Source organism: Macaca thibetana, chromosome 12 (genome assembly GCF_024542745.1).
Source record: "Macaca thibetana thibetana isolate TM-01 chromosome 12, ASM2454274v1, whole genome shotgun sequence".
Taxonomy (NCBI): Eukaryota; Metazoa; Chordata; class Mammalia; order Primates; family Cercopithecidae; genus Macaca; species Macaca thibetana.
The window spans coordinates 73705332-73719084 of record NC_065589.1 but is presented as its reverse complement, the minus strand read 5'-3'; the positions used below and the strand labels follow the sequence as shown (position 1 = coordinate 73719084).

General features: G+C 38.8%; 1 protein-coding gene across 1 annotated transcript in view; it reads right to left on the bottom strand.

Moving 5' to 3' along the window:
• Positions 1 to 13753, bottom strand: part of LRP2 (LDL receptor related protein 2) — a 213535-nt gene that overhangs the window by 64197 nt on the left and 135585 nt on the right. Inside the window, exons 39-46 of the mRNA XM_050750442.1 lie at positions 11950 to 12870; positions 11643 to 11808; positions 11083 to 11241; positions 9604 to 9893; positions 8349 to 8552; positions 7216 to 7458; positions 4581 to 4706; positions 2707 to 2826 (exon numbers count right to left, since the gene is read on the bottom strand). Coding sequence (XP_050606399.1) covers positions 2707 to 2826; positions 4581 to 4706; positions 7216 to 7458; positions 8349 to 8552; positions 9604 to 9893; positions 11083 to 11241; positions 11643 to 11808; positions 11950 to 12870 — 2229 coding nt within the window. The remainder of the gene's footprint in view (positions 1 to 2706; positions 2827 to 4580; positions 4707 to 7215; positions 7459 to 8348; positions 8553 to 9603; positions 9894 to 11082; positions 11242 to 11642; positions 11809 to 11949; positions 12871 to 13753) is intronic.

The window sequence follows — 13753 nt, the reverse complement described above, 5'->3', positions numbered from 1 at the left end:
TAAAATCTACTTTTCATCCAAAACCATTTTGTTTCGTGCAAACTCTCCCTGGCCTGCACTCCCCATCCCCGCTTCCTTGCTCCCTTTCCTTCTTTCCATAACACTTACCACCATCTTTCAACATACTAGACAATTTACTGATTCATTGCCTGTCTCCCCTCTTTAGAATATTAGCCCATTTGGGCAGGGATTGTTGTCTTATTCACTGGCACAGCCCAAAAGTTCCTAGAACATGGCTGTTCAATAAATACTGAATGAAAATAAGTCACTCTTCCACTTCAAATTAGCCATCACTGATTCAGATTCTTTAACCCTAACCCCACATGTTCCTATTTAACTAATCAAGGTGTCATAGGCTCCCAAACCCAGGGTGTACTGGAATTAGCCTAAGGCGAGAGAAAATACAATTGCAACTGATAAAGACATAGCCTAATCATAACAGTAAGAAGAAACAGGCTCTTTTAGAAGTTGCTATGAAAAGTGTGTACATTGATCCAGACCTATTTTTTTGTTGTTGAGACAGTCTCACTCTGTCACCAAGCTGGAGCACAGTGGCGCAATCTCGGCTCACTGCAACCTCTGCCTCCCGGGTTCAAGTGATTCTCCTGCCTCAGCCTCCCGAGTAGCTAGGACTACAGGCACCTGCCACCACGCCCAGCTAATTTTTGTATTTTCAGTAGAGACAGGTTTCACCATGTTGGCCAGGATGGTCTCGATCTCTTGACCTCGTGATCTGCCCACCTCGGCCTCCCAAACTGCTAGGATTACAGGCGTGAGCCACCACACCCGGCCTGACCCAGATTTCTTGAAGAGATATATCCCCTTTGACACAGCAGCACCACTTGTGGACATCTAGACTATATGGATCTTTCCACATGTGCACAAAAAGGTTTCTAAAAGGATGTTCATCCTGGCACTGTTTTTCATAGTGAAAAAATGGAAACAACCTAAATGTCCAACCACTAGGAAAAGGATAAAAATACATGGAGACCATTCATATTTCAAAGTATTCTTTGGCAGTGTACAGGAATGAGGCAGGTCTGCATTTGCTGACATGATATTAAGCTTAAAAAATAAAAGCTAATTGCAGAAAATATGTATAGTAACACCCCATCTGTTTTTTTTAAACTATATATCAAGATATATAAAAGTAAAGTAAGATATATAAAAGATAAAAGTAAGGAGAATTCACACCCATCCTTAATAGTGATTATCTTTGAGGAGTGAGGGGATTGGAGAAGGATGAAAAAATGTAAATTTTACTTTTTTGCACATAGTATTATTTCTTTAAAATATATTTCTGAATATTATTATTTTACTACAATGAGGACATATTCATATGTAGGTTATATGCTTAAATTTTATTTAAATAGATCAGGTCATTGGTACTCATTGCTATTACTATGATTCTCATCACCATAGAGAAGTTTAAAAAGTCATATTAATTCTTCATATATTTGAACCAATAATTCACACATTTGAACCAATCTCTAAGACTATTCTACTCATCTAGTAGTTATTAATTATTTTCTCTACAGGTCCTCAAAACTCTATGTGTCCTTTGCTTTCTATAAAACTTTCAGTGTTGGGGAAAAAGAACTTAGTGAAGCACTCCATATACCACTCTCCAACACAGAATTTAAACCTGAGAGAAAATTGGAATCAAAAATAGTTTGACTTCAGCTATAAAACTATACTAATGATCCTAAGAAAATATCCTGAAAATAAAATGTTTTAAATGTGGTGTTAATATTTACTGCAACAATATATACAATAGAAAAATAAAATAAAAGAAACCTAATGTTTAATAATAGAGGCAGTCAACTTGATGATACTATAACCACTCAATGGAATATTATGGTCATTAAAAGGAGTATGAAGACAAGGATAAGCAAACTTTTTCTTAACTAGGTAGTAAATATTTTAGGTTTACAGGCCCTATGGTCTCTGTTGCACCTACTGGACATAACCATTGTAGAAGGACAGCAGCCATAGATGTTATGGGGCTGCATTTGAGTAAAATGCTATCTATAAAGACAGGCAACTGGCCCACAGCCATAGTTTTCTGACTCCTAAATAGCAATATGATTTATTGACAGGTTTTTTAAAGCAAAGTAGAAGATTGTATTTTTATATTTTTACAACGATGTAAAACATGTGCACGGATATAGATTAGAATTTGTGAAGGCCAATAGCAGACTCCAAATGTAAACAGGGCATAACTGTCCCCAGGAATACAACCAAAGGCCCCTGCAACTTCTTGGGCCTCTTGTGCACAGAGACAGAACAGGAAGAGGATGCATGCCCCTAATATGCTCCTTCCGCAAGTATATTACTCCAATCACTTTTGGGTCTTCTGACAGCTTTCTGGGCCAGCACTCAACCAAATTCAGAAACTTCAATTGAGAGTCAACTAAAATTAAGTTCTACCAGCTAAGCACTGTATTAGGTGCATCACCAATATAATTTCATTTTATCAGCATCAATCAGCAGCTTCCACATCCTGATCAGCTCCCCACACCGTGCTCTGCACCAACAGGTCTTTAATGAATATCCGCTGAGCAGTGTCAGCATTCCAGATGAAAGCTAGGACAGGAAGTGCAAGCATTCAGCAGTCATGACCCTGGTCTGTATTTGAAGTGGTTGGAAGAGACTGAAGTTGTCTAGCTGCATCGTGATGTTTTTCATGCTTGCTTACTCTCTTACCGCAAGACGCAGGTTCATCAGAGGCATCAAAACAATCTATTTCCTGATCGCAATACCAATGTTGAGGAATACAGCGCCCAGATGTGCATTGGAACTCACTGCTGCTGCACGTGTGAGTGGCTGCAGGAGGGAAAGAAGATAAAACCCATGAGCAAAACGCAAGCATGTTCCCATCAGTCTTAACCTGCCTCTATCTCTGAGCTAGATAATAGTTACCAAAAAAGGAAGACTGAGCCTGGAAAAGGGGTGTTTGTGTAAGCTTTCTGTGGGGAGGGAGAAGTACAGGAGACAGAAGGAAGTCAGTCCTGCCCCAATTCCCCAATTGTTTTTCTGGATTCCAGAAATCAAAAAAAAAAAAATTGTATTTGTTAGAAATACCAAAGAACTATCTTTGTGATAAATGAAATCACAAATTATAAGTCTTGGTTTTATTTTTTCTACTATAATGTAAAATTAAATAAATTCCATTGCAATAATAATTAAAAGCAAAACAATAATATGACCATATCTAAGTTCCCTCCACACACAACCTTTTAGCCATGTTAGATAATAATTCTAGAAAGTTGGCAAAGTTATCTTCTTATTCATCCTTGGAATACCAGACTTTTAGTTGAGTAAGTGGGAAACTCTGCCTATGTTTGAACATTGACTCTTTTCTCGAGTAACTTTAGGTAGCTCTGGTCATATGCATTTTCCAAATTGTTATGTGGGTGCACATCTAATTAAAGTCTTGCAATTATTCTGGTCTATGAGGCTCTCTTGCTTTGGCCCCTGATATCTGATGATTTGCCAGAGGAGAACCGACATGGAAGCAGAGGTCCCCAGAAAGTCAGCAATAACTCCTATCTGTCTAGCCCTATCTGGTGGCGGCATCCTGAATTCTGCTTCCTTGTGCTGCTGTTATTACAACAGATTCCTCTTCCTGTGCTGTACCCTAGCTTGGTGGCAAATAATTATGATGTCCTTTGGTTTTCTTGGGAGGGGACCATTGACAAGAGTTTAACTACATATACCCAGAACAGGGAAGGGCAATCACTAAATCCTTAAATTATGTAACTATTTATAGTAATAGTCTCAAAGTTATCAAACTTAAGAAAGGCTTTTTAATTTGAGCTATAAATACAGGAAATTGTTTGAATGAACCAAATTGCTAAATATGAAATAGAGATTTCTGAAATTCAAATGTACCTAGGAGATATAAAGATACTTTCAGTTACTGGTCAGGCACGGTGGTTCACACTTGTAATCCCAGAACTTTGGGAGGCTGAGGCGGGTGGATCGCTTGAGCCCAAGAGTTCCAGACCAGCCTGGGTAACACAGCGAAACCCCATATCTACAAAAAATACAAAAATTAGCCAGGTGTGGTGGCACATGCATGTAATCCCAGCTACTCAGGAGGCTGAGGTGGGAGGATGGCTTGAGCCCAGCAGGTGGAGGTTGCAGTGAGCTGTGATCATGCCACTGCACTACAGCCCAGGTGACAGAGTGAGGCTGTCTGAAAAAAAAAATTGTTTTCAGTTTCTAATAGCCACTATAATAATATTAAGAGTAAATTATGAAGGTTTAACAGGCAAATTCTGCCTAAGTAGATGAAGGTGAAAGGCTTTCAACACTGGGAGAAATGGCTCTCCAATAGTAGCAGATCTCTGGAAGAAATATTCGGGGTCTGGGAATTCCAGCCAGGGAACAGAGAGAAAGAGTTTCTCATACCCATGCAACCACATACGAAAGCAGCTGCCTACCACCTCTACTTAGAAGGTCAATGTGAAATGACAATTGAAATCAGCCCAGATACGCAAGCTTCATATTTTTGTATTAGCTCACAACGTGCATCTCTGGAACAATGGAAAGAAAAGCAGTTTTATCTTACTCACTGCAATAAGTAGGGTTTTCATCACTGTTATCTCCACAGTCATTGTCTCCGTCACACAAATAAATGCGAGGAATACAAATATTTGAATTCTGACATGTCGTGTATCCAGACTGGCAAGTGCGATCAGCTTGAAAAAGACAACCAGATAAATATTTGGAATATATCCACCAAATATGTATTATGAACAGTATCCATGCTAACAGATCTATTGTAGAAATCAAACCACTGGGAGGGCGGCATTTTCAAAGCTATCAGAAAGGCAGGATTCATGATACTTATGTTACTTATAGACTCTATAGTAAAAAGACATATTTCCAGCTGATACTGGGGAGAAGGGAGAGGAGATACTGATTTGTAACTTAAATCAACTGTTTTCATTAGTTAATAGTATCAACGAGAGTTCCAACTCTTGGTAAAATAAACTATGGCATTTCCACACAATGGAGTAATATGTAGCTATTAAAGGAATAGAGAAGATTTCTATATACTGATAAGTAATGACAGTATAATCTTCAGGATATATTGTTAATAGTAAGAAAGCAAGATTCAAAACAGTAGGCTATCTTTTGTGTAAGAAAAATGACAATATAAGTGTATGTGTGTGTGTAGCAAGAGAGAGATGCTTCTACTAAAAACAAAAACAACAAAGAAAAGATAAACTAACAAAAATTGTCATCTCTCTGGATAGATTGAGAAGAGTACAGAGGAAGCAGAAAGGAGAGGAAGAAATGAAGGACTTCTGAATCTTGCATTTAGTAGATTTAGTGTTAATAGTATTATTTGAGTGGTTATAATAATGTTGAAATTATTATAGGCATTTTGAAATTACTATATAATAAAACAAACAAGTAACTATATTCATGTCAAGAGAAACCATGATTTTAAGCATGAGAAGAGATGTGATTATAAAATCTAAAATGTAAACAACCTGTAATCTTAAATTTAAATGAGAAATATCAATAAAAAGTTTTTTCTGGCCAGGCGCGGGGGCTCACGCCTGTAATCCCACCACTTTGGGAGGCCGAGGCAGGTGAATCACGAGGTCAGGAGATTGAGACCAACCTGGCTAACACGGTGAAACCCCATCTCTACTAAAAAATGCAAAAAAATTAGCCAGGCATGGTGGTGGGCACCTGTAGTCCCAGCTACTCAGGAGGCTGAGGCAGGAGAATGACGTAAACCCGGGAGGTAGAGCTTGCAGTGAGCTGAGATCATGCCACTGCACTCCAGCCTGGGCGACAGAGTGAGACTCCATCTCAGAAAAGAAGAAAAAAAAAAAGTTTTTTCCTTAAAAGCTGTATTTCCTAGCTCTGACCATTGAAAAAGACTAGAAGCAATGAAAGCTAAGTAGGAATGAGCACCTCAACCCTGTGATAATTTCTAAGAATCACAAAGGGAATAAGGTCTCCTTGGAAAAGTGGCTAATTCCAGGACTGGGACAGGAAATATAAGACAAGCTTGAGCTGTAAGAAGATGGATTGGGGTCATGTCAAAGAACAGAAAATCCAACTTAAGGACTCCCATTGGCCTAAGTTTGGACAACTGGGCACTAAAAAGAACAGTTGACAGCACTGTATTAAAACTTATCAAATACATAAAGATCAAAGAGTTCAATATAATACTAAACTAAACTAAACTAAAACTTAATTATCCTGTGTCATCAACTCATTACTCTGAAAATTGACAAGCAAAAGGTATTTATCCTGTAGATTATAATTACCCACAAAAGCTGACAAGGGAAATGTCTTCATCAAACTTCAGCTAATAAATGTGGCAGGAATACTAGAATTTTAAAGTGCCCATTTCATAACCCTTAAAGAAATAATGGGTTTATGGAACAACTACCCATGGATGCTAAAACCACTGGGTGAAAGGAGGATGGGAGTTTCGTAAGAGAAGATTCAGGCTGACGCCAGAATCCACTTAAAGTGGGGCAACCCAATATCATGTGCCTCATGAGGTGATGCAACAGGAAACGCACAGCTCCACCTCTGAAACACTCTTACCCAAAGAATTGCACCTGTTACGATCAAAACTCTAGGTCTAAATACCAGTTCATAGGAAATAAGAGGGATAAGATAAATTAAATGGATCAATTATGTAATTAGTCAAATCCAGAATGTGAGATATTCTACAGGACAAATCACCCAATCTTTCTAATGAATCAATGACATTAAAAAGTGGGAAGTGTTGTGGCATAAAAGAAATTGAAGAATTATAACAACCAAAATCAATGTGTAGATCTCATCTGAACCCTAACTTGAACAGAGTAACAGTAAAAATACATTTTGGGGATAAGCGACAAAATCTGAACATGGACTAGGTACTCAGGGATATTAAGTAAATACTGTTGATTTTGCCAGGCATTATAACAGCATAGTAGTTATTTTCCAAAATATTATCAGTGAAGTGCATGTCTAGGAGTCACTTTAAAATACTAGAAAAAAGGAGAGAAAAATGAAACAAGATTGGTATTTGTTGATACTTGCTACCGTGCCTAGCCAAAAATTTACATCTTAGATAAATACTTCGGTTTTATCTTTTTTGGAAAGCCTTTGTTTTTATATAATAATTTCATTTCCCATGATCCAAGACTTCAGACCCAAAATCACAATAAGCACTTAAGATAAACTTACGGCAATTTTTCTCATCTGAAGTGTTATTATCATGGCAGTTGTCTACACCATTGCAGACAAACTCACGAGGTATGCACCTTCTATTATTGCACATAAACTCCGTGGTGGCATTGCAGTCCCTGAACAGGCACCCTGCCTCATCACTGCCATCACCACAGTCATTGTAGTAATCACAGCGGTAAGAGTATTGGACACATCGCCCATTGGCACAGGTGAAGGCTGTCGGTGAGCAGGTGTGAAGTGCTAAGAAGAGGAAAAACATGAGAACAAACCCTCTTGATTAAAGCATTATCCTAATTTTTAAAAAGATACAATTAAATAAAAGGGACACTTTGAATTTACCTTCCAAGGCAAAAAATGCTGCAAAACGGACTGCATGCAAAGTGAGATAACACTTTTAATTAGTTAGATTAAGCAAAATATGTTGCATACCTTTTTAAAATAAATTGTTTTATGCACAAATCAAGTAATTTCAGCACAAATCAAAGTCATTCTATCTCTCGATAATCTCAATTTATCTCAATCACAGAAAAGCAAGCAATTATAGTTTATTTCAGGAAAATAAAAACTCCTAGCCCCTATCACAGTCTGCTAGGAAAAGGTAACCAACCTCAGAACTCCCTGAGAAAGTCCACTGTGTTTTACTCACTCTATTCAGATGGAAGCTGAGGATTGGAAGTTATTTTCATAAAATTATTGAAATAATGACCTTTGTGCTATGAAAATTAGTAAAAATGATACGTTTCCTTAGTCCCAAGCTAAGCCAGGCTTAGCATGCACCATGTCTCATGCTAAGGGTTTTTTACATATTGTTTTTCTTACTCCTCACAAGAACCCTAGTAGTAGCTCCATTTTACAGATGAGACATCTGAGGCTTGAGATATTAAGTAACTTTCCCAGGGCTATACAGATTACAAAATACACTCACCAGGATGATGACTGTGCTCATGCTCTTAACCACTACAGGGATGATTTAACAGAAACAGTCTGGATTATAAGAGGAAACATGTTTCAGCTCTACCAGGATGCCTAGGCACACAGTTCGAACCCATTCACACACAGCAGGATTCCGTACCAAACACTTGACATCAAGATGCCATTAGCTCCTACCAAAAGCGCCGAGTCCAACTCACCACACACACTTTCCATCTCATCGCTGCCGTCCCCACAGTCGTTGTCATTATCACACTTCCACTCTTTCGAGATGCAGCGCCCATTGGAGCAGGTGAAGGAAGATGCACCACATCGTTCACCATTGTCCACAATGCAGTGCTTCCTGTTATTGGCCAAATACCAGTTGCCCTCATGTGGACACTGGCACTCAGCACCGTTTGGACCTGAAGAAAGATAATCCCAGAAGAAGCAAAAGATGGATGCAGCCACCGTTCACATTGTCCCCTACACAATAGCACTTGCAACAGCTTCTACATTAAATGCTCCTTAAGACAAGCCATGGAAATTCTGCCCATTAACCTTTTAACTATATTCTGAGTCACTTTTCCATCAAGAAGAGCAATCACCAATTTCTAATAAATGTGCCGATTCCTTCTAAACAACAGGAAATATCAACGTCTCTTCTCAGCAAAATTTGCAAAGCAACAACATCAAAAGGCACATCTTCCATGAATTTGCTGTTCTTTATAAAATGCACAATGAAGCACATATGATCCCACCCACAAATACCACCAGAAATATTTCAAACTATAAATAATACCTCTTAAGCAGAAAATGTACATCCTTTTATAAGGAAGGCAGGCTCATTGACAGAATTCCTAGTCAAGACATGAAGTAGGGCAGCCAAGCCCTTCATCTTTCTTTCTAACTCCATCAAGCTTGTATTTAAAATGTCTTCATAAGCTGAGCGCTGTGGCTCACACCTGTAATCCCAGCACTTTGGGAAGCTGAGGTGGGCGGATCACTTGAGGCCAGGAGTTTGAGACTAGCCTGGCCAACATGGTGAAGCCCCATCTCTACTAAAAATACAAAAATTAGCTGGACATGGTGGTGTACGCCTGTAGTCCCAGCTACTAGGGAGGCTGAGGCAGGAGAATTGCATGAACCCGGGAGGCGGAGGCTGCAGTGAGCCGAGATCCTGCCACTGCGCTCCAGCCTAGGCGACAGAGTGAGACTCCGTCTCAAAAATAAAATAAAATAAAATAAAATAAAATAAAATAAAATAAAATGCTTTCATAAAAGGGCTCCATATAGAATAGAAAGGAAGCCTGCCAAGTCTTCTTCTCAAAATATAGTCCCAGGTCTATTTTATAAATTACCCTGAAATCAAGGAGAATTTGAATTTTTTTTCTCCTGTGAGAACTTCAGCCTTCCTTACCAATTGTATTGTGATCATTATTCTCCATGTTTTAATTTTCATGGTCAATGCCTTACCTGGTGCACAGATATGGCTGCAGCCCCCATTAAACTGTTCACAAGGATTGCTACACTGTTCTTTCTGGTTCTTCACAACAGTGTTGATTCCCCTGGGCTGGGACAGCAAATTTGTGGTCATTGCAATCTGACCTGACCCGTCATATTTGTTAGCTTGGTAAATTCTTTGTGTGTACAAGTCAGTCCAGTAAATATACTGGCCATAGAGAGTCAAGCCGAAAGCATGAACGGCTGCATTGACAATGACTTCACGATCCATGCCCGTCAGAGTGCTGCGTTCAATCTTCTGCCTAAAATGAAGCAAAAAAAAAAAAAAAAATTAAAAAGTTGAAATCTCAAATGAGTTAAGTTTTCAACTGGCAACCCAATACATGTGCCTCATGATTGTTTACACAAGTCCCCAACTTTCTTTTCAAGTGGGGCATATGGCAGCTAGAAATGTTTCTTCTGGAGATGGGAGGTCTTGTTTGCTTATCAAACAATAGACTTTATAAAATCATTGACTTCCAAATATGAATAGTAATCCTAAAAAAGGAACCGGGTTGACATTAGAAACAGGAAAACATGAAATAATCCATGTAATGCATGGAACTCAGTGTTGAGCACATAGCAGATTCTCAATAAAACAATAACTTTTCCATCCCACTTCCTTAGTGACTTTTTCGATTTGACATTTATTGAGTACCTTGAGGCATTTACCTAGAATAATCCAAGCTTAGACCCAAAGCATCACTGCTTTGTTTCAAATAGGAGAATAAAGAAAAGATCAGGAGGTTAGGAGCTTGGCATCACAAGACTAAAATTCCAAAGAAATATGCAAGAAAAAGTAAGATTCCCAGTATGTAGACACCAGCCATAATAAACAAAATCATTTCATCCCTTCAACTATTCCATTAGGATGCCTGGAATGTGAGACATATGGGGGGTACTTGGAGAAGTTACATACAAAATTAGAGTTGACAAAAGGAAAATATTAAGAAATGTGCTGAGGAGAAGCTTGCCAGAGAAGAAAGGGTCTATTTGAAAAGATGACCAAAAGTCAAAGAATAAAGAAAATACTTTTCTAAAAGACATTGAATGCTAAAGCCCAGAAAAAATCTTAATATCAATGGGCATTTAAAAGTCATTCAGATTTTATGGCAGTTACCTAGGGCCTGCAGAATGTAAGTTGAGTAATTTCATTTGTAATTCTAAATTGAGAAAATACATTTATAATTATAGCTGAAATTACAGATCTATTTAGCAATGCACCTTCAGATGTCTTTTAGTTCATAATTATTCAATGCATGATATAGATAAATTTTCACAGGTATGTTCACCAAGTTACAATATAAACATAGTTCCTAAAACTGTGATTCTATATTTTGGCAATGTCTATCTGGCATATTATCTTTTCATCACATGATGCAAATCCCTCTTCTTTGGAAATGGGAGGAAAAACTCTTCTTAACACCCACATGAGTAACCAGAGACACCTACAGACTAGCGTCCACCCAGTACAGAAGGTCCTCCTCATAGTCCAGAGTCAGCCCACTGGGCATGACCAGGCTGCTGTTCACAATGGGTACCCGGAAGTTTCCTCCCAATGTGGCTCTCTCGATTTTGGCATGCATATCCCAATCAGCCCAGTACAGGTACCTAGTCGTACAAAAGGAGTCAATAATTAATTCACAGGGAACCTCATAGTCCTTAAGAAAAAAAAGAAAAAGAAAAGAAAGAAAAAAAGGACAACATTCTTTAATTGCAAATTGCCAGTAACATGGCAAAAGAAACTCCATTTCTACTTACACAACTCATCCAAAAGGGATCTATTGAGTCAGGGTGTTGACTTCCTAGTATGTTGCCAACCTTTCTGCCATCAAAGGGAGCTATGCGCTGCACCCTCCTTCCCAGGTAAAATCATTCAATATGCTTTCACCCTTGGATCTGTAGCCATGGTGTTATAAGCCCATAACACACTGGCTATCTATGAACACAATTTCAGGCCCCACTCTTTCCAGAAATAAGCGGACAGAAATATAACAAAGATGATGGCATACCCTTGGCAGGGATCTAACACAATTGCTCTTGGTTTTGGAACGCGGGCTATCACAGTGCGGTTAGACCCATCTTCAGCCATGGAATTAATCGTCTGGTTGAGGTAGTCACTGTAATAAATTCTTCTAGTAATCCAATCAAAGGCAATGCCATCAGCAGTCCCTATACCTGGACACATACCGGCAGACACACACACAAGCACACACAAAGACATTAGAGTCTCATATGCATTGGAAACACTCAGTCATCCATGTGTGTTGACCCCATTGTGTCTACTTGCAGGATAAGCAGCACCTGGAGTGCACTTACCTGAAGCAATGACAGTTGGAGTATGGATCCCTGAAGACAGGCTGACATAGGAAATCTGTCCAACTCCAGAGGCTAAATTTTGTGTGAAGTAGATTCTATCACTTACACTGTCATAGTCTAGAGACATGACAGTTCTTTCCACATTTATTGTTTGGAAAGGTGGGCTATGGTTTTCAGGGTCCAAGTGTAAGCTTCTCAAGGAATTAGACAAAGCAAAGATGAGGAAATTTTCTGTTGAAATGGCACAATTCTTGCCATCACTTTCTAGGGTCCCAAAGGCACAGTCACATTTCGGGGTGTACAATCCAGGCAGAGCAAAGCAGAGATGAGAGCACCCACCATTATTTTCCAAGCAAGGGTTGTTGTTGACCTCTGCTGGTGACTGGGGTTGGACTTGCTTGTCAAAGATGGTCACATCTCTTAGCCAGTTGATATTGTCTCTTATCACTGTGGGTGGGTCTGTGTTCTCTGGTTCCTTGCTGGCTTGGAAGATTTTTTTCAAATTCCTATCTACCCATATGATAGAATTTCCAAAAACAGTGATGCCATAAGGAGTTGGGTAACGACTGCCGTAACGAATCACCTCAGAGTTCTCTCCATTGATACGAATCCTTGCAATTATATCTAAAGAATCATCAACCCAATAAACGTAGCCATCGCTTCGGTCCACTGCCAAGCCCCGTGGGGTGACAATGCCCTCGGAAACAAGCACAGTTCGATTGGTACAGTCAAGGAAAGAACGCTCAATCTTTGGTCTCTGCCCATAGTCAGCCCAGAAGAGGTATCTGTTCTTGGGATCTACAACGATATGCCTAGGCATGTCCACTGTGACTTTAAGAAGAACACGGCGGTAAGTAGTATTGATCCGCAGAACTTCTATCAGTGTTTCAGAAACAAAGGCATTGGTGAAATAAAGATTTCCTATGGGAAAATGAAAGTGCATGCTGATCAATGGAGAACCAAGAAGAAAAAAAGGGAGAACTTTCCAAATTCAGAACAAAATGTATAAGGTTGAAGTTTGGGTCACTATATGTTGTCTTTTCCAAGATGATAAATAAATGTCCCAGTCTAGGCTTTGAAAACTAAATTCTTACTCCTAGGAATTACAGAGATTGCGTCTTCAAATTTAGAGAGAATGTGCCTATCTTCAGCTTCTAAAGTACATTAGAATTCATAGCAACATCATAACCCACTTTCTACTGAAAGGTATATTTTCCAGAATGTCCCCCCTTTTCTACCTGAAGCTCTAAATGCTCAATACCAACTTGAAACACTCTAAATATACATTTTCATAGGACAACTTCTACCCCAATATGATAAAAGTAGCAAAGAGGGAGCACCAGCAGCATCTCAGGTTGTTATTGATGTTATCAAATGCTCTTTGTGCTTAAGGTTAACATGAAGTTTTTCCTTAGTCTTTCTAACTAATGTAGGTGTGTTCATCCCATGGGCCTTCTAAAAGTGACCATAACAAAAGTCCATTTCCCTTTAAGCCTCATGTAAATGCTAGAATAAAAAGATAACTTTGTGAAGATAGTATAATAAGTAGAGAATGGTCGCAAATTATTGATTCCATGTAGTTGAAAGCCTGTTGTTGAACTATCAATGCTAGTACCAAGACACACATATTTTGTTCCTATATCAGATTCAAACCACCTCTGGAGAAATCAGGCCAATGTGAAATATGTTACTGATACATTTTTTCGTTACCTAACTCTACTTGCTATGTATGTATTTGCTCATTGCCAATCCTTTAATCCAGGGTTGGCAAACTTTTTCTGTAAAGGGCCAGATAATAAATATT